A 20,666-nucleotide genomic window follows, 5' to 3' on the forward strand; every position below is an offset into this window, starting at 1 on the left:
GTTAACTTGCGAAGAATTTGGGGTGATCACCTTTCATTACGTAATTTATGTAATTAGCAGTATAGATATCTTCAGTTGTCCATGTTGTTTAGGTTAGGTTAAGCAGCGATTAAAGTCTTTTCATGTTCTTTTTAAGCCTTGTTCGTTGCTTTATGCTTAGATCAAAGCGAACTTGACTATTGCAATCCACCGCTGAGTAAAAATTCCGCCATGTCACGCCAGCAGGTTTTGTTGTACAGCAGTCATCTTCATAAATACCTCACAACGAGGCTATAACATGGCGGATGATCACGATCATTTTATTTTAGTTATTTATTTGTTGAGAAAGTCGATATGAGCGACAGAAACAGAAACAAGTTACCAAATAACTTACCTCAGTTGCAGAATTTGGTGAAGAGGGATCCTGACTCGTATAAGGAAGAGGTAAGTGTGTGATCGGGCGCGTGTATATGGCAGCATTCCGAGCTCTCCGGAACATACACGTGTTCTGTATTCATCGTCATCATCATCATCAGGTCGAGCTTGCTCGGTATTCCATGACACGCTCCCTCCACCTTTCTCTGTTTTCCATTGCAATTGGTAGTTCTTCAAGTCTGCATCCTGAGTCATCCATCAATTGGTCAATGTAGGTCTTTTTTGGGCGTCCTCTCGGCTGATGTCCATGTTGGTGGTGTTGGCTTCTAGAGTAATACATCCCCTGCTAGTTCCTCTTTACTGCGCCAACAATGCCCTGGGAATCTCATCCTTTGTTGCTGTAGCGATTTACTGATTGGCGGGATGTGGCCGTAGAGCTCTTAGTTTGTGGTCCTTACACGATCTGTTTAAGGTTTGATTTCCATATCTTGTCCAGTTCATCTAGAGCATCCCACGCCTTTCCTAGTCTGATGTTAACATCATGTTTGGTAGAGGCGATGTAGCTTCTTAGGTATTTAAAATCTTCCACTTGCTTTATCTTCTCACCATTGAGACTCTTCATCTCTTCTGACGCATCTTGATTGAAGCAGAAGAACTCTGTTTTATCTGCATTGAGGTAGAGCCCTATCTCCTTTGCTGTTCTTAGAACCAGGATTTGAAATGGATGTTGAATAATTCATTTTTTCTCGAGTATCTAAATCTTTCATGGGTATTTGAACCAGCGAGTGATTTTCCAAGTGGTCACAGAATATGAGATCCTGGTAATTTGGTTGGGTGATCTTGGAACACTGTGTCTATCAAGGTTTTCTTTGGTTATATTTCGTTCATTTTAATTTCATGACCAAGAGAGAATTTCTCCTTACTATACCTATCCAATATCATTCATGGACAAGTGATGAGGATAAAGAAAAATATCAATATATCAAGTATCAAGTCAAATATCAAAATATCAAGTACATTTGACTGACAACAACCTTTCACTTGACTCTGATGATGACTTCCGCTCAGGTTGTCGAAATTTTAGTCACCATTACCGACAACAGTCCTTCTCAGGACTACACTCACCCGGATGATCAAACTACACTATTAGGGGATTGTTAGTTGTTAAAATACCAAATTCTCTATACTAACAGCATAGGAATTGTATGATAGAGAGCTGGAAGAATTTGTAAAGAGATCTTGGCAATGTTAGGGTTAGATATATGACCTGCAGATGCATCTATCCTCATACAAAGTTTTGGATCAGATACAAAACATTTAATACCCTCATTGGAAAGGCTGTGTTAAGGTGTTGTCAAGCTTGCTCCTTTGAAATATTTCACTTTGATCCTTGATGTCCATGCAATTTGTACATGCATGCACGTTTGGGAAAGATCTCTTCATAACCCTATACTGATCTAATTGTTTTGGTCATTGTTTTCTCTATCTAAGAACTGTATGTATAATGAGGTATGGAGCTGTGTGCAAATCTTACCAGTGTATGTAATATAATGGTGGAATTATCTGGATTGTGAATTAAAGTAACGTTTGTTCTCATTTTACTGTTTTTCTCATAGTTTGGTCAGCAGTTCCGGCACTATGAATCAAATCTTCAGATCTTTAAGCTTGATCCATCCAGTGCTAACAAAACCTTAGCTGATTTGGTTATGTTTCTCAGCCAGGTAAAGTTTATGCATAATGAATGCAGGCAAGTATATTTGTTGTGGGAGATATGGTAATCCAACAGTTAGTTTGCAGGACTCAGTTTAAACCCCTTAAGTTTGGTCCTATAATAAACTACTTACTTGCTTGTGTGGGCTGTGCTGGGGAATGTGCTAAGTTTTGGAAGTCTTTAAACAGACCGTGCTGGACTTGGTCTGTACTGCCTCAACCTCAGGCCAACATTCCCCAGTACAGCCCTCATGCTTTATTTATTTAATAAGAAGCTGATATTTACTTTGTGAAGTATTACTCTTGCATTTAAACATATTTTGTTGTATTTTTAGGTTGCGCACTGCTACACATATGAACTGGAACATTTCCCTCAGGAACTTATTGATGTCTTGCAAAGACATCACAGTGTTATGGATGCTGAGCTCAGAATGGTACAGTAATTTTAATGTTTATTGGCATCAATGTATGATAGACATCATTTATACCTGATAATTTGGGACTGAGTAGCATAGGCTGGTTTTATTTCTAGAAGTATCTCAAAGTTGTTTTGGTGATTTTGATTGGTACCTCTGATGACAAAGAAGGACAACTCACAATCAAAAACTCACCAACATGTCTAGCCAGCCTGTTTTGTAATGTGTGTTTCCATGTATGAAACATTTTTTGCAGACACTTTGTAGAGCTCTTATTCTCCTTCGAAACAAGAACTTACTGTCACCAACAAGGTAGAGGCAATTTGTTTAATACTTTAATTCTATTATATACCCCAAAATTGTATTAATTTTAATAATTCTCCATATCCCATTAAATAAGAAGACAAACCACACAGCCTCAAGTCCAAAATTTCTCCTAGTATCTGTTTGGAGCACTTTACCAGGTAGCTACAAGAGGGACCAGCATGGTGATTGGGGAGGTCTGCTAGTATTTATTTCAATTTTTGTGCAGTAGTCTTTTCATTAGTGCTTCCTGTTCCTACACTAAGTTCTAGAATTGTTCACAAATACAGTTTACATATAGAACCACTCAATTTTAGATGATGGTCCCTTGAAATTTGAGCTTCCAAACTTTATTCTTGTTTCTCTGGACTTCTGAGAATAAATGCTTGAGTTCTAAGGAACAGAAATCTCACATTTGAGTTGTACTGTATGCATGATCATAGTAGAAACCACACTGACTGTTCTTATACATGCCCTCTGTTGAAATTATTTTGACCATTTCAATTGACTACATTTTGATGTAGAGGAATTTATTCAACTGTGTAAACTAACTGGCACTGGAATTGAGGCTGCACTCTAACCCTCAACACGATAAGATCAGTGTGCATATTCTCCATACTGCTCTCAATACATTTCCTAAGGTGCTAACATGGAGAATTTGTTTAATATCAAGAGCCTCTTTAGTTGCTGAGCATTTCTTTTATTCTTGTGATGTTAGTGTGTGATTTTGGGGTGATGTTGTAAGGAGAAGCAGTAATATTATCGTCACTCTTGGGGGAAAGGGTCAAGTGAGCTAATCATAGATATTTTTTTCCTATTCCTCAGTCTCCTAGAGCTCTTTTTTGCATTGTTCAGATGTAAAGATAAATTACTGAGGCAGGTGTTGTACAGTCATATTGTCTCAGACATCAAGAATATAAATGCCAAACACAAGAATAATAAAGTTAATAATGTAAGTAATAAATTGCTGTACATTAGTTAATGTATGAAATGTAGGTGAAACTTAGAATCATGGTCTTTTTTGGAACTGCAAAAATCAATAATGATGATAATCATAGTAACAATAATTATTACCAGTAACAGATCCATGATTATTATCCTTTTGTCATGGTATTGGGCAGATTCATGAAATAACCTTTAGAACATTTTGACTTTGCACTGAATGGCATTTAGTCTGACTTACTACCAGTAATGACTGATAGACTGACTAGCTAATGGACTGACTGACTGACTGACATACTGACTGACTGACTGAATAACTGACATACTGACTGAATGACTGACTGACATACTGACTGACTGACTGACTGACATACTGACTGACTGACTGACTGACTGACATACTGACTGACTGACATACTGACTGACTGACTGACTGACATACTGACTGACTGACATACTGACTGACTGAATAACTGACATACTGACTGAATGACCGACTGACTGACTGATTGGCTGACTGATTGATGAACTGACGGATGGACTGACTGACGTACTGAATGACCGACTGATGGACTGAATGACAGACTGACTGATTGGCTGACTGACTGACTGACTGACAGATTAACTGACAGACTGACTGACTGACTGACTGACCAATGGACTGACTGACCAATGGACTGACTGACTGATGGACTGACTGACTGATGGACTGACTGACTGATGGACTGACGGACTGGCTGACTGACTGATTGGCTGACTGACTGACTGACTAGCTCACTAACTGACTGGGTGACAGACTGACTGACCAACTGACTATCCAATAAGTAAAGGGGGTGGGAGAGTATAACTTAGGAGAGTATAACAAAGCCTCTTCCACTTGTGACTTGTGGGCTGACTGATTTCACCAAGTAATTGATTGGAACGGACTTGTTAATTAATTTATTCATTGACAAACTGATTGACCTAACAACTGATCAATTGATTAATGGTTTGATTTATTGATTAATCAGTCATATGTAATGGCTTTCACCTTTCATTTTACTTCAGACTCTACAAAACTTCATGTACACAATGCTGCGAGACAGTAATGTTTTAGCTGCAAAGAAATCGTTGGATGTGATGGTAGAACTTTACAGAAAGAATGTTTGGAATGATGCAAAAACAGTCAATGTCATTACAACAGCTTGCTTTTCAACTGTTACAAAGGTAGTTACTTTATATGAATCAAATAAAAGCCTTTAGAAGTGTTTAGTATTGAAAAAGCATCAATTTTAAGCTTAAGTACTCAACTCTTTGACCCTCTAAGAGAGACTTGCATCTAATTTCTCGTCACAATATCACCCTTGAATTAAGCATTCTGATCACAATAATGAAAGAAATGATCACCAAATAAAGAAGCTGTTGATTGTTAAACAAATTCTCCTTGTCAGCGCCTTACAAAATTTATAGGGAACAGTAGGAAGAACATGTACTCTGATGCTATGGTGTAAAGAGTGAATAGTATTTCTCAAATGGTGATTTGCACTGATATTCCTCAAAGGAGATGCTGAAGAATAGTTTTTGGAGAAGAGTATTGTTCTAATTCCAGAATAAAGAAAAGGTACAGCAATGCAACTGTGGATTACTTGTGATACTCAATTGGAATTCCCTCTGTATATCTCACCTGGTGCAAATTCTTGTGCCGGTAAATTAGTCAGATTTGTGATTTATTTTTTTATTTTGGTGCCTTTAGATTGTGGTTGCAGCTCTGACATTTTTTCTCGGCAAAGATGAAGAAAATAAAGAGAAGGATGACAGTGACAGTGACCAAGAGGTAACAGTACTTTCTATTAACCCTGTAAGTCCCCAGATCTGATTGTTAATTCTCCCCTCCAGCTGCAACACATCTTCTTGTAAATTAGTTGCGAGAATTTGGTGTTGGATCAAGATAACAACTTCCACCTGATTAGTTTGAGTATTCTTACTACCTGTATGCAGGTTAATGTATGGATATTATAGGGAGAAGTTACATGCTAATCACTTCTGGGAGTTGAAGGGTTAACGTACCAGTCTTTACTCATCACCTGGAGGGAGGGGAGGGGGGTGTGCTCTGTTATATTCTTATGACACCCTCTCCCCATTGGCAGTTAATTTGCAGTCAGTTTTCCTTAGTCCCCTCCCCTTTATTCTCTGTTGGTGACGACTGATTTTCCCCTCCGTTTCTCTTGATGACCATGTGATGCCCTCCCCCCTAAAAAAAAACAAAATTTAAAAAATTCCTCGCTCTTCCAGGCGATAAAGAAATTCTAGTCGCCAAGGTACATGTACTAGATTCCCATTGCCAGTCTTGGAATTGTAACGATAATTTACATAAACTGTAGAAATTCATTTTGATAAAATTTCACCAGTTGGACCAGTCTGCTGTTCGAAGGATGCTCCATGCTGGTGGGGTGAACAAGAAAACGTTAAAAAAGAAACACAAAATTGAAAAAGCGATGGCAACGATAAAGGTAGTGACCTACATTTCTGTTAATCATTAAACATATTTACGCAATCTTACAAAACTTAACCGCTTACAATTTTTTTTGCTTTTAAAATTACTATTGACTGCAAACGGAGAGCCTTTGTTCCTACCGGCACCTCTGCTGGGAAGGATCGAAAACTGGACCCGAATAAGCGGCGGAGATCGAGCTCAGCCATGTACAGTCAAGGATGTTAGTTTATTTCAGAATAACGTTACTCTAAAATCTGTTTTTCAGAAACAAAAGAAGAAACACAAAAATCCATCAGCGGTAAACTTTTCAGCTCTTCATCTCATTAATGACCCCCAGGGTAAGACATACAACCACGCAAATGAAAATGTATTTAACAATGTTAACACTTTTCGCAAAGCTACTGCAAATCTTTTACCCTCAGTGTAAAGTGATCAGTTAGGAAATACAACTGAGCTAGGGTTCAATAACTTTTCCAGTGGCTGCTGATGGCGCGGTAGGCGACAGTGCCCGGAAAGGGACTGCAAGGTGAAACGCAAACGCGAGACCCTGCTAGCGAGCTAAACAGAAGGCGGAGGGAAGTCTTACAGGCGGCAGTAGACGGCCGTGAACCGGCTGTTAACCCTTTAACCCCTAAGAGTGACTAGCATCGAATTTCTCCTTACAATTTCACCCCCAAATCACACATGAAGGTCACAAGAACGAAGGAAATGATCACCAACGAAAGAAACTCTCGATTGTTAAGGAAATTCTCCTTGTCAGCACCTTAGGAAATGTATTGAGAACAGAATGGAGAATATGCATACTGATGTTAGGGTGTAAAGGGTTAATGATCTTGACATCTGTTTTGGCTTGATTTAACCACCAGAAGTTAAAAAAATAAATAAATGAAAAATAAATAAACGAAATGAAATAATAATGGAAAGGGTGTTTGGCCATCCTTGTGGATAAAGGTCTCTTCCGGGTTTGCCATTGAATTGCTAAATGGAATTTGTGTCAAACAAAGCTTGATGAATATGTTATATAATCCACAGGTTTCAGCGAAAGGCTGTTTAAGCAGCTTGAATCATCAACGGAAAGATTTGAAGTGAAACTGATGATGATGGACTTGATATCGAGACTTGTTGGGATTCACCAGGTGAGTCGGACATGTTGTCTACAGGACTTAAACCAAACTGAACAATTTACACCATAAAGCATTTGAGTGTCAAAAGCGATTTGGATCGCAAAAGCAAAATGGATCGCAGTAGTTTTGCTTTTTATCGCTCTGTGATTGGTCTGGAAAATCCGTGGAGCTCTCTCAACCAATCAGAAGGATTGTTTTTTCTGTTCATCGCCCTCTGATTGTTCTAGAAAATTCGCGTCAACTTCTCAACCAATCAGACGCAAAATTAGTATTAACGCGCCTGTTGCTTTGAGTTCTTGGCTCCTGTGATAGCTTCCTCCGCTCTCGTTCGTCTTTGTGATTACCTTGGATTTCGTTGCCCAGACACTAAATCGAACCCCTTAAGAAATGTTTGACCTTTTACTCTTAAGATTAAAAAAAAATCCCTTTTCTTTAAAGTATATCGTACTTTGCTTACATTTTTATCCAGCAGAATTTGGTGTAATATTAAAGAGTATCCCATAGTTAATATTTTTATTTTCTGTCATCGCGTTTTTGGTTAATTAATTGTCATTTTCACTCTTGTTTTCTGTCAGCTTTTTCTGTTCAATTTTTATCCTTTCGTCCAACGATATTTGCAGCCACATCAGAGAGGTAACTTGTGAAAACTTTGTTATTGTCTTCGATTAATATTTAGGAATTTTATCTTTGAATCTAAATAGAGCTAAAAATAAGAAAAAAAATGTCCTCTTTTCGGTTTTTGTCGCATAAAGCGACTAAAAGTATTGCAACTCCCCTTTTCCGTACCACGGAATAGTCAGGTCTTGAAGACCTCGGTGCTACACACGTCCCTGAAATGTTCCCCTCCCGCCTCACCTGTTTGCTGTTGCAGTTCCGCCATCTTCATGTTAACTGTGCGCTGATGAAATGGCCAACCACCCAGAACAAGATTTTGTGTCCCCTCGTCCTAATGAGTCCCTTTGGATATGCCTTTAGTGTCCAATTCCCCCCATGACTAATTGATCTACCTAATGAGTTGTATTCGGTATTCTTTAAATTATGCTGTCATTTTGTTTTCATGATATGTAGTCTGATATGCTCGTGTCTACATAAATACACGTTTATTTTGTAATTCAACAGAAGTGACCAAACTACTGACTTACTTTGCTCAGGCTTGTCATGATTTGGTTCCTCCTGAGGTTTGTCGTCACGAGCATTTAAACTTAGAGTTAGGTACCTTTACGAGAAAATAACGGTAAATAGAGGACGGCCCCTGTTGCATGTCTTTAGATATGCCGATTCTGATGATTTTTGTTTTATTTAATAGTATCTAGAACGGAAGTTCGTTTTCCGGAACGTTTGCATCATGGCTAAAATCGATCCGATGCCCCCCTACTGAGAGCAATATAATAGCAGAAAACTTGGAGACTGGTTTTATCGATGAAAAAGAATAATTATTCGTCAAAAATGGAAAATTAGAGAATGCCTTAGCGCAAATGTTTGGGAGACAACCTTCCTTTTCCGTTTGAAACTAAAATAACTTTGGTCGAATTCACACATCCCAGCCAACACATTGATGGTTCCTCTCTGTTCCCAACGTTTTCTCTTGGTAACTGAGGTCAACGGGAAAACGTTTCATAAATTGATGTTTGTCGTTATCGATAGATAATTTAATCCCATGTTTATATCTTCATGGACTAATTTGGTTGGGAGGATGGCTTGCAATTCCAGACTGACCAAAATCTATCGATTAGTTTCAACCTTGATAAATTTAAATTACGTATGAAATTATATCGATTATTTGTGTTGCTACACCTCTAGGTGTGGATTATTTTTAAGATTAGTGTTTAATTACTTATCTATTTCATTATTCACATTCATGTTCGTCTTATTAGTAATTAATTACTTTTCTCTCATTCATGTATGCCCTTTTAAAGATTTATTTTCGAGATATTTATTTTCTATAATTACGTGTTTGTTTGTCCGTTTTCTTTTTTCAGGTTATCGAGTCAGGTTTAAAAGCGATTGTAAATAATTTTGTGACTGAAAGGAACTCTAACGAAGTAATGGCCGTTGGGTGAGTTTCTGTCGTGTGTCGCTGTGGTGACGATTTAGTTATTTTTTTATTGCAGGTTTTTGTTGATTGTTATGGGATTGTTTTCTCAAAGCAGTTGCGCTATCTAGGTTTGTTAAGAACACATTTCATTGACAGACACGCGAAGTTTTCAAATTAACCACATACTTCCACACTAAAGAACTAACAAACTTCCTCTGACTGCTAATAACACGCTGCACTCTTCCATCTAGTTTGAACGCTGTCCGCGAAGTTTGTGCAAGATGTCCCTTAGTAATGACAGATGAGTTACTTCAAGATTTAGCGCAGTACAAGACATCTAAAGACAAAAGTAAGTTGTCCTACAAAACACGTTCCCTCTGCCCCTCTCTCTCTCTCTCCTGTCAGGGAAATCTCAAATGTTCCTTTGGCGATTTGAAACCAGATATCATTCAAATCATGGAGGACTGAGAGGGTTGGAGGTTTTTTTTTTTTTGGGGGGGGGGGGGGGATCACAGTCAGGGGAACAGAGGGGGAATCAGTCGTCGCCAACAGAGTATTCAGGTAAATTTTTACTGTGACACAACCAAAATCCTCCGACCCCTCCCCCCCTCCAGGCGATAGATAGATTATCGTTCCAGTGATTCCTTGCGAACTGCTCTATTTTGTTTTTCATTATAAAATTGTGATAATGGATTTGGATTTATTATTCACAGGTGTTATGATGGCAGCGCGATCGCTCATTCAGCTCTTTCGGTCCGTGAATCCAACTCTTCTTCACAAGAAAGACAGGGTAAGTAAAGAATTCTGTGCTTAAACTTTTTAACTCCTACGAGTGACTGAAGTATAATTTCTTCTTACAATATCAGTAATGAATCAAACACGGAAGTCATGAGAAATAAAGAAATAATAATCGACCTAAGAAGCTCCTGATGGTTAACAAATGCTCCATGTCAGCACCATACTGACGCTGGGAAAACGCGTCGACCAAGTCGTGATTGGTTTTAGTTTTTCGTCCAATTGGTTGGGAGAGTGGCACGAGTTTTCTGGACCAATCACAGAGCCAAATGAAACAAAACCAATGCAATGCCGGATTACTTTCGACACTATTGAAAAGAGCTTTATCCAGCGGTATATATCGGGGAAATTTTGCTTATCTGTTTTTATTTCGCGCTAAATAAGGGCAAACCAACAGAGGCAAGTAAAGAGATGACAGTGAAGCAGTATGGGGAGCTAAAAACAACAGACTTCGTTCCAGGGACAGAGGTAAATTGTTTGCGTAGATGAGATTACAGAATTTCGAAACCTGTGCACCATCCGTGGGATTGTAGTCTAATGTTACTGCGAAACCCTGTTATCCTCTAACAGTGATCCTTGAGATACATGATAATTTAAAGACTTGGTATTTATTGTGATTATATGACTACTCTGTAAGAGACAGAGTGATGTTTTTTCATCGACGGGGACTTGACTCTGTAGATGTTCACCTCACCCCACAAGCTTCACAAGTGGATAGCTTGAACGCAGCCACCCCTCCCACAATCTTCTAATGCCTGCTAAATTTTGTTCCTCTCAACCTCGTTTTGGGTTAAACTGACCTTCTCCCCAAATTCCCCCCTCCAATAGACCAAGAAGCTAAGATTTAACTTGTTATCGAGGAATGCCCCCCAACCCTCCCCACTTCCCGTTATTTTCTTTGAGGGGAGGACACTGCACTGTTTTGTCACTCGATTGTCAGTCTGATCTCGCGACGTGAGTTGATGAATGATGTAGGTAACAACTCAATACTTTAATTGCAATAGGTACTTGATGATGATCAGGATGAAGAGAAGCAAAACAGTAACGAAAACCAAGGTAAATTTGATTTCATTAGAGATCCAGCGTCATATCACTTGTTGTTCATTCTTCCTTTCAGCAAAATTATTAGTGATGGAAAGGGGGAAGTCGTGGGAATGATAACCTCAGTACAATTAAAACCAAAACAATAAGAAAAAAAATTAATTAGGAAAAAAAAAAAGGAAAAAAGGCTGTTTCGGTCTATGTATGGCATAGCTTATGTGATAGCTTTGGGTTCCCACAAACAGAGATGCAGAGGTCTAGATATATCTAACGCTGTAAGTGCTTTTACTAGCTAAAAGTAAATGTATACACTATAAAACTACAAAGGCGAGAGTTTTTTCCCCTAGACGGGTGGGAGAGTGACGAAGATGATGACGACGATGGTGAATGGGTGGATATTTATCATTCATCGGACGAAGAGGAAGAGGTGCAGTTTGTCTATTTTAGATTTGTTGGTTTGAATGTTTGCTTTTAGTTGACCTGCACTTTTATGTTGTTACTTTTCATAAAAGTTCAAAGCGAAACTAATTTTGGAGTACTAGAATAACTTACTGGAGATGCATTCCTGTTTTAAAGAGTTTTATACACTGCGCTTGGTTAGTTTATGTTGTAGTGCACCGGACTGCCGTGCGGCAGGTCGAGGGTTTAAGTACCAGACCGGACCAACACTCAGGGTCTTAAAATAACTGAGGAAAATTTGCTATTTTTGCTATAACATCCGCAAATGGTTGGACATTTTAGTCCCTTCGGGTAAGGACGAGAAACTGTAGGTCACGTCTCTTACATCTTCTCTGTACTGGTTAGCAGGGGACGTTAAAGAACCCTCACACTTCTCGCAAAGAGTAGGGAACTTAGCCTATGGTGTTGTGATCTGGTCTTGTTATTGTTTATACAGGTCCCCATGGTAACCAGCTTTAAAAGCTGAACGGGGCCAGCCTGTCTCAATATCGCAAATAAATAAATAAATTCACTCAGATGGTAGTGTATTGTACCTACAGTAAAGAAAAACAAGAAACTAAAGTGATGCAACAGGATTAGCATTAGTGACGTCCAAATAGTGGTCATTAATTCTTTCTAACTGATACAAGATATGATGTTGAATAATTTTGTTAATGTTCAAGCGCTTTACGGTTGAGTGTCGTAAAATCAAAACATAAGTAATCACAACGACCAATCAAAAGAAAGGAAAATACCTTTAAGAACCAATGAGAATCAAAGTAACCACAAGCAAACTGCCTAAAGTGCGGGAAAACGCGGGCGACCAAGACGAAATCGATCTTAGTTTTGCGTCTGATTGGTTGAGAGAGTGGCGCAAGTTTTCTGGACCAATCACAAAGCAGCTTAAAGCAAAACCACTGCAATCACGGATTACAGTACTATAAACGCTCAATTGGGAATAGCCCTGTCAGGGTCAAAATTTCACTTGTAAAAACATGTTAAGGTAATGATCTTTGATGCCCAGTTGGCACCCTGTACATAAAAGATGTTTTGTCTTTAATCAATTTGAACAGAATGAGATGCAGGATGAGGAAGGGGAAGAAAGCAACGAAGAGAATGAAGGAGAAGATGGAAGCGAAGACTTGAAAACTAAGGCAGCAAGAATAAGCCAGTCAAGAGTAAGAAATATTGTTCGCTTCTTGCGTTTTTCAGTTATTTCTCCTCAATTTTCCTTTTTTTTTCAAAGCGCTATTGCGGAGTATAACTGTATTATGAGTTAACACCGCTTCAAAGGCTGGTAGACATTACCAGCAGATAAAATAAAAATTTTTGCTGACATCGTGCTTAAATCAGCCAAGACTTCATTTGTTTTTCGAAATGGCGACTCGAGCCTGTGACGCTCATGATTCAGTCAATTTTGTTAATGATAATATCATCACTTTTTTGCTGCTTAAATAGACTTGTTCAGTTATTCATGATAACTCCACAGGCCTCCACAGCCAAAGAGGTGCCCGATAGTCATTAGCAGAGACTTTGTCATGATATAGAGCCTCTTATATCAAATAAAGGGTTTATTTGTTTGTTTGCTCGTGTTTATTTGTGGCTTTTATTTCACGAAGCATATCTATTGTTTACCCTTTTTCTGTAGTTTCTCACAGATGACGACTTCAAGAAAATCAAAATGCGTGAAATCGCACGTCAGATTGACCCCAAAGCGGGTAAGAAGCGAAAGAGGACTTCAGACACCACTGGGCCAGCTGAAAGGTTAGTATTTCTCTGTGAATAATAAAATATCTATGAGCTGTGGAGACGACAGTTTAATGTATATTGGGGTGGTAACAAAAAACATCTGGCACACTCATTTTTGTGGCTACTACCTCTTATAGGAGGCAAAGTTACATGTTTCGTCGAGATAAGTGAGTGAGTGAGTGAGTGAGTGTCACAACAGAATTACGATCTAGACCCAATTTTGACCCGATGTTCCCGGCGCTACTTATTGTTTGTTTCGGAGTATCTTAGTTGTTCGGACATTCGCACTCAATACACAGGCTAAATCTGCAGGATACCTGTATTGCTTTGAGTTGGAAGTCTCGAGTTTCCCTTTTCCCTGGTGTTGTTTCTTTTACAGATTTCTATGAACGTTTCAACTATCTTGCAAGACCACAGTTGTTTCTTATGTTTTCCTTGAAAATTTTGCGTGGGAAAGAAGCGCATGCTCGACGTTTGACCGCTGTGCCATGCGCTGGTTTATTTACCAACTCATTTCCTTTCATGTGTAATTCTATTCGCCTGTATTTTAGGTTTGTTGGTTTGACTATTTGGGTGCTTTTATATTCTTTAGCTCATTTATTTGTTTGTTTTCACCTCTTTTCACAGAAACGAACTTATTTCCGTGGGAGACATCGAAAATATTCACAAGAAGAGGAAACACGATAAAGAATCCAGACTCGAGACCGTGATTGTAAGTAGTCAGGAACTAACGGTAGATCAATACTGTTATTCTCTTCTGTGTTCTCTTTACATTTCCTATGGTACTGACTAAGAGAATTTGTTAGACAATCAGGGGCTTCTTGTAACTGATGATCATTTCCTTTATTCTTGAGACCTCTATATTTCATTCAACGGTAATATTTTAAGGAGAATTAGAAGTCAGTCTTTCTTATGGAATGAAGTGTTAAAGAAATAAACGCGATGCCAGTATGATCCGAACTTTTTCAAAGGTTGTATAACGCTATCCTTTGGATAAATCACTATCCGGTGGATAGCGCAGTACGGTTTCTTAATAGTTATCCTCTGGATAGCGATTTATCTGTTGGATAGCGTTATCCACTCTTCGCACAAATGGGCTCTAGTTTTACTTTTATTCGACACAAATGACGCTGAAGGCGTATTTAAGTGAAAATTCATCCTGTTCGACCTTTAGATATGGTGTGACAAATTTAGCTCTACAGGTAAATTGCAAGTTAAGAAAAAGGCCTTCGAATGGCTATAGGTCAATATTAGAAAAACTTAACCGTTGTCCAGGGAAAAAATGGTTCGATTCTCGTCAAGAGCCACAATTTTGTCAAGTTTCGATGTCGTCTAGGACCAATCATAATTATTGCTTAAGGGTTAGGGAATATGTGATTCGTTACCAACGAATGTGTCTTCATATAGACTGTAGATGAGGCAACTTTAAACCACCGGCTTTTAACGTTTTCGTAGCCATTCCATACAGAATCATACATCATTTTACTGCATTGTTTTAAAGTATCTTCGGAAAAATTTTTTATTGAATCCTTCTTACTAATTGAGTTGAAGGTCCATACTGTAAATTGGGACCGTGTCTTTTCTTTTCCACTCGGACTTATGGCCTAAGCACCAAGCGCGCGGGTCACAAATGTGAGCGGCAAAAACTGAATCGGTTCCGTGACTTACAGTACGACCCAAGAAAACGAGGTTTGTAACTGAAGATATTGATCATATCTGAGGGTTCAAATAGAAGGGGAAGATTCCAATTCAACCAATTTTTGAATATAGCAGGCCGCACAGTGAAATACGTGTCGCTAAATTGACCAATTATAGCTTACGTACCAACTGACGTTTTGAATACCTGAACTTTGGCAATGATCGTTAGATGCGCTTATTTCCAAAGAAACAAGAACCCCGAAATCACTCAAGTTGACTTAAAGAACACCAACTGATAAAGGTCAAACATGACGTAAATGGCGATCAGAAAACGGTCGAGTGAATTTTTTCACCGTCTGCTTTCAGCCGTCAGTGCACACGGACTAAAATATCTGCATTAGTTGTCGACTACTAGGGGTTTGAATCAGGGTTTGTTTAATGATAAAGGAAAAGTAAGCACCCTAGGGGTTATTTTTGGCGTTTGTCGTTGTCTCTAACAAGATGTTTAAATTCACTGATCTCTATTTCCGTTTCGAATTTCACTTGTGGTCTCAGTCGGCGACTTGCTCGTTTTTGTAATTGTCGTTTGTAGATTTGTTGTTTCAAACAGGAAGATGTGTTAAATATTAACGCTTTTTTTTTTTGTTATTCTCTAAACGTGCAGCATGAAGGCTTTTATTCTTCACAGCGGCACAGTTTGCGCAGGAAATTGCAGACATTGCTTCACGGTAGTACGTGTGCTATCTCTGTCCATCTTTGCACAATACTCTTTGGAAGTCACGATTTGTTTTTAATTAAGGAAATCGCAGTGGTTCCTTTTCATAAGCGGAATCTTGAGCGCTGTGCTAAACTGCTGGTAGAAGTTGCTTTCCTGTGTTAAGAGTTCCTTTGCATGCTCCGCCGCTGGTAACCCGATTAAGGCGTGTTCTAATCCTGCCTGATAGTATGGCTTACAACTTCCTTTGTGTCTCTTTACATGAGATGAAGCTCCCATGGTGGGCGCGCGCGCGATAACGCGTGTGGAAACGCATGCCGCACTCGTAATACGCGCGCGGAGGTGATTGCATTGTTTGGTGATGTTGGGCAGGAGCCCATTACTTGGGCTCCTGTGTTACGTAATTATCTTTGAATATGAGTAACATATCCCTCTGAAATTTTTTTGCTAAATTTTGAAAAAGAAAAATTGTTCTCCACGGGAAGTCTGGCTTTCGTTTGCCGTAGCCCCCCATGTTGCAATTAGATTCCATTCAGCTTTTGAAAGAAGTCTTTCTTGTCCAAGTCGTGATTTTCTTGTGATTATCTTGTGCTTATCCGCCGTTTATCGTCAGTTGTGCCCGTTTTTTAGTTTAGAAACGTATTCGAATTTTCCACGATTTGCCGCTTGCCGTTGATTTGCGAGTAAGACATTCGCGAAGTAAACAGGAACAGGTTATAAGTACTTAGCGGTAGCAGAAGTATTCTCCTGCTCTGCTAAAACGGAACTCGTGGAGTTGTAGTAACCGGGACGTGTTTCAAAAGGTGAAGTGTAGCGTGACTCGTTTCCCGTCATCAATAAATACCCGCGGGCTTGAAATTAGCATTTTCTCCGCCACCCTCTCCCGGCACCTAACCTACCCTTATACCAAGAGAAACATGAAGGAAGTAAACAGAAACTATAAGAGGGCACTCTTTTAGAAAAATGGTACACGAAAGGATTAACTTTCAGTCAAAAGTGGAAAATAACTGGGAAAAGGTTGGACCCCTGGGCGGAAACCCCTCTTTCTCCCCCCCCCCCCCCGTCCTTTGTACACACAAATACCCAGGTTAACATTTTGTAATTTTGTAGCATTCTGTTGCATCAGAGGGAGGGGAGTGTTTCACTGGAGTATAGAACGATCTCTTCAACTCACGCCGAAGAGAGAAATCGTCAAAGTTAAGGGAAACCACAAAATTTAAGCATGTAAGGGGGGGGGGGGGGTGGGAAGAGAGAGATATTAAAGAGATATGGTACCTGAAGAGAGGTAGCTGTGATATTCCTTAGTGGAGGGAAGTTTACGCCGATTGCAAACTACAGACTTTGCGCATTTGGGCTGCTTTTCCCATAATGCACAGATCGAAGGGTCGCATTTATAAAGTAAAACACCAGCAGCTTTTGCAAGATTGGGGCCAACATTGTAAGATAGGTGAGGGAAAACGTCAAGCCTAACCCTTTAACTCCCAAGATCTTATTGTTAATTCTTCCCTGTGGCAGCTACACATTTCCTTGTATATTAGTTGTGAGAACTTGGTGCTAGATCAAGATAGCAGCTTCTTCTTGATAAGTTTGAATATTCTCAATACCTGTTTGCTGAAGAATGTATGGATATTGTAGGGAAAAGTTTTATTTTAATCACTTCTGGGAGTTAAAGAGTTAAACATTTCCTCTTTACACGTGGGGTTATCGCATGAACTTCCTGCACTTACAGCGGGAAATTCCCCAGATTTTATGTACAGCTTCCTTGTGTTGCAGAAAGATCTGCTTATCCCAAGACTTCTTAAAAGAAATTTTTCTAAACCGTTTCTATGATTCCAATGACTTCACTGTCTCATCGTATTCTGATGGCAAATGGAGTGGAACATAAGTTGTCGTTGTATCAATGTAGAATCTGTAGCCTCTTCCTGATGCCTGCCTTTTATTCTGTTATTCGATCATATGTAAGGCCTTGGAAGCTCGTCGGTCTAATGTTTGTTTTGGATTTGTTTACCACGAGCATATGTCGATGACACAGTCGGGGTTAACGGCTGATTTGAGTTAAAATTACGACCTTTGTCACAGCATTTGGTGCTATTTTTACATCATTGGCTTTTAATAGAAAGAAACCTCGTGAATGGTTGTGTGCTTGGGAAGGAGATTAATAAAATGTTTAAATTTAACCATATAGACACAATTATGTGTAAGATGGCGGAGATCATGACACAGATTTCAATTGAAGAGCCTGGAAGATGAAGCCAAAATGTTCAAAATACGTCAAACTTGAGTGAGCTTCCTTGAGAGGTCATTTGGATTTCTTAAATGACATCACTACAGGAAGAACAGTTTGAGACCTTTGAAAAACATTTCCCTTTGGGAAGCCGTGTCTTAAGTGTAAAGATATTGATGCAAGGGGGAATTTGGATGACGCACATGCCACCGGTTGGATACACAGCAAACAGGTTCCAACTCTTCCGCATAAAATAAGAGTCTAAAAGAAAGACTTCTGAAAATATTTCGTCTTGTTGTTAATATGAATTTCACTGATTCGTGTAACATGCATAACCGTCGAACAAAGCGGTTGGGGATTAGGTTTTGTCATAGATCCGCACTGCTCTTTGTAAATTACGAAAATAATTACGTCAATCACTTTATTTAGAGACCTGCCAATACCATACGAAACTAGCGTGATCTCGACTCAGACAAGAACTAAATCACTATCGTCTGCTTTTCAATGGAGTCATACATACTTGGATTTGTGGCCACTAACATTGCATGCATGAACAGACAGGAATACTTTGAAAGCTTAGGCGGCGTTGGCACGTTTTTACTGCTGTGTTTGTTTTGCAAATTTTTTTCTTTTCATTTATCGTGATCAAGATATTATACCTCAAGAGCAAATGAAGGTTCCAGTATTTTCACTTTTACGTTCATTGAAGAAAGGGCCGGAAAAATTAGTCGTCATAATCGTGAGCTGTTTGTAAAGTGATGACGATATTTTTGCGTTTATAAGTTCTCAGACATATACAAGTGGTTGATATTGATCAAGTGTGAGACCGGCCGGTCAACAAATTGCGAATAGGGATTTAAAAATTAAAGGAAAAAAAATAGAGTCACGAACGGATCGTATGGTTTCCGCATTTCTTCTGATGGAAACTTTACAAAATGGACAGAAGATAACTTAAAATCCTCTTTTGTCCTCGAAAATACTCTGACGTGCATGCACTGAACTTAAAGATTTGTACAGCTTATCTCATTGAAGCGACCTCAGGCTGGTCATTTAGAGAGGTTCAAATGCGTTTTAAGTGAAACTCTCAGTTTGCGCATTCCTAATCACCAAGTTTGCTTCCTGTCTTAGTCTAGAGTAGATATTGGTTGACACAAACGTTGCTTTCTGACTTTCGAAAGCTACAGGCTCTTTACACAAGATTTAATATTTTTAGAAATTATGATCAGATTCCTCCACAGGGAAGAGGAATAGAGGAATCCTCTCAATGTTCCCCGTTTCCAACATGTGGAACCGTAGCTCAGTTGATAATAGCGCCCAGTTAGTATCTGGAAGGCACAGGGTTGAATCCCATCGAAGCCTGAATTTCTTTCAAGGGCTTCTTTCCTGCAATCTGCTTAAACTAGACCTCTCCTGCGAGGATTATTGCTTTACTCGCTCCTTACGCTGTTACCAGGTGGCAGTGTTGGAAAGTTTGTGCAAGTTATTTCCCTGGTGAACGGATGATGGATCACGTGTCTGTCCCAGCAATAGTGGTTTATGAGAATAGCACCCCTTCTGTAACTGACCAAATCTCCGGCTTAGAAAATCTCAATACAGTTAAAATTCACATACTCGTTATTTTTCTTTTTTCAGGCTGGTAGACAAGGTAGAGAAAAATTCGGCTCAAAGAAGGCTTCAAAGAAGCGTCTCAATCAATTTGCTAGCACATCAAACAAGGTCAGTGGAGACTGTTTTTCGTTACAAACATTTTGGAGCAATTCAAAGAAAGAGTTTCTCAGAATGTATTAAGAAAACAAGACCATTTTATGAAAACCAACTTTTCTGGACATTTGCAGGAGAAAAGGAAACACAAGAATTTCATGATGATGCGTCATAACAAAGATGTTAGAGGGAAAAACAAACGTTCCTTTCGAGATAAGCAGGTTGGTTCTTTTAAGCATTATTTTTTCTTTAACAGACACAACAGATTTTGCCAGCCCTTGTCAGTACAGTAACGCTCCATAAAAAAAAAAAAAAACTCGAAAAAACTTCGCCAATATAAGAAAAATGCTAAGTGCGTTATACTGATAGTGTTTTTTGTCAAGAATTGTTTTTCAGAGAGGTCCCTAGTCTTACTAGGAGTATTCAGACATTCTTCCGCTTTGGCACTCTCTCGTCTCTCTCCCTGATCAGATGAAGACATGAAAACGAAAAAGTAGTCGTATTTATTTTGAGTAACTTGGTTGTTTCTCTTAGCCTGTTCTTGCCTTTTTTCAGTTTGCACTGAGGCAAGCGCTTCTCAAGAACAAGAAAGCGAAATAGTGTTGAATGTCCAGAGTCGAAACTGTCGGGAAGTTTAATCACTGAACGTTGTGACAGCTCAGGTGGTGAAGTTGAACGCGTAGTTCCCCTGGAGAGTATTCTCTAGTGAAGTGGCTAGATCTATGTGAAAAATGCTGTACTTGAGTATTTTCGTCAAGGTTGCGAAGCGAGACAGCATTTTCAATTTGATTGAACTTGGAAATGAGATGAAAACTGAAAGGGCACAAAAGAAATACTAATGCCTTTTTATTGTATCTCAAAATGAATGAATAAATACGGAAGTGGTTCAAGTTAACAGCGTACTGTTGTATATTTGTGTAAAGTTGAAACGTGCTTGGGTAGTTATTGGATAAGCAGCTGTCAACAATTTCACTCAACTTGAGAGAGTACACCGATACATTGCACGCA

General features: G+C 39.1%; 1 protein-coding gene across 1 annotated transcript; it reads left to right on the forward strand.

Annotated features, from left to right (window-relative positions):
* The first annotated feature begins 271 nt into the window (after nt 1-271).
* On the forward strand, nt 272-20,553 carry LOC131785788 (protein SDA1 homolog). Its single transcript, XM_059102731.2, has 24 exons — nt 272-423; nt 1,971-2,075; nt 2,400-2,498; nt 2,737-2,792; nt 3,609-3,735; nt 4,773-4,931; nt 5,458-5,538; nt 6,113-6,214; nt 6,464-6,536; nt 7,231-7,334; nt 7,898-7,955; nt 8,442-8,500; nt 9,302-9,378; nt 9,609-9,706; nt 10,071-10,147; nt 10,537-10,620; nt 11,157-11,208; nt 11,541-11,620; nt 12,705-12,809; nt 13,280-13,395; nt 14,008-14,092; nt 19,590-19,673; nt 19,793-19,879; nt 20,214-20,553. Exons 1-24 carry the CDS (start codon nt 334-336, stop codon nt 20,256-20,258), a joined length of 2,103 nt encoding a protein of 700 aa, XP_058958714.2. The 5' UTR covers nt 272-333; the 3' UTR covers nt 20,259-20,553.
* The last annotated feature ends 113 nt before the right edge of the window (nt 20,554-20,666 follow it).

Source organism: Pocillopora verrucosa, chromosome 14 (genome assembly GCF_036669915.1).
Source record: "Pocillopora verrucosa isolate sample1 chromosome 14, ASM3666991v2, whole genome shotgun sequence".
In the NCBI taxonomy this organism is placed as follows: Eukaryota; Metazoa; Cnidaria; class Anthozoa; order Scleractinia; family Pocilloporidae; genus Pocillopora; species Pocillopora verrucosa.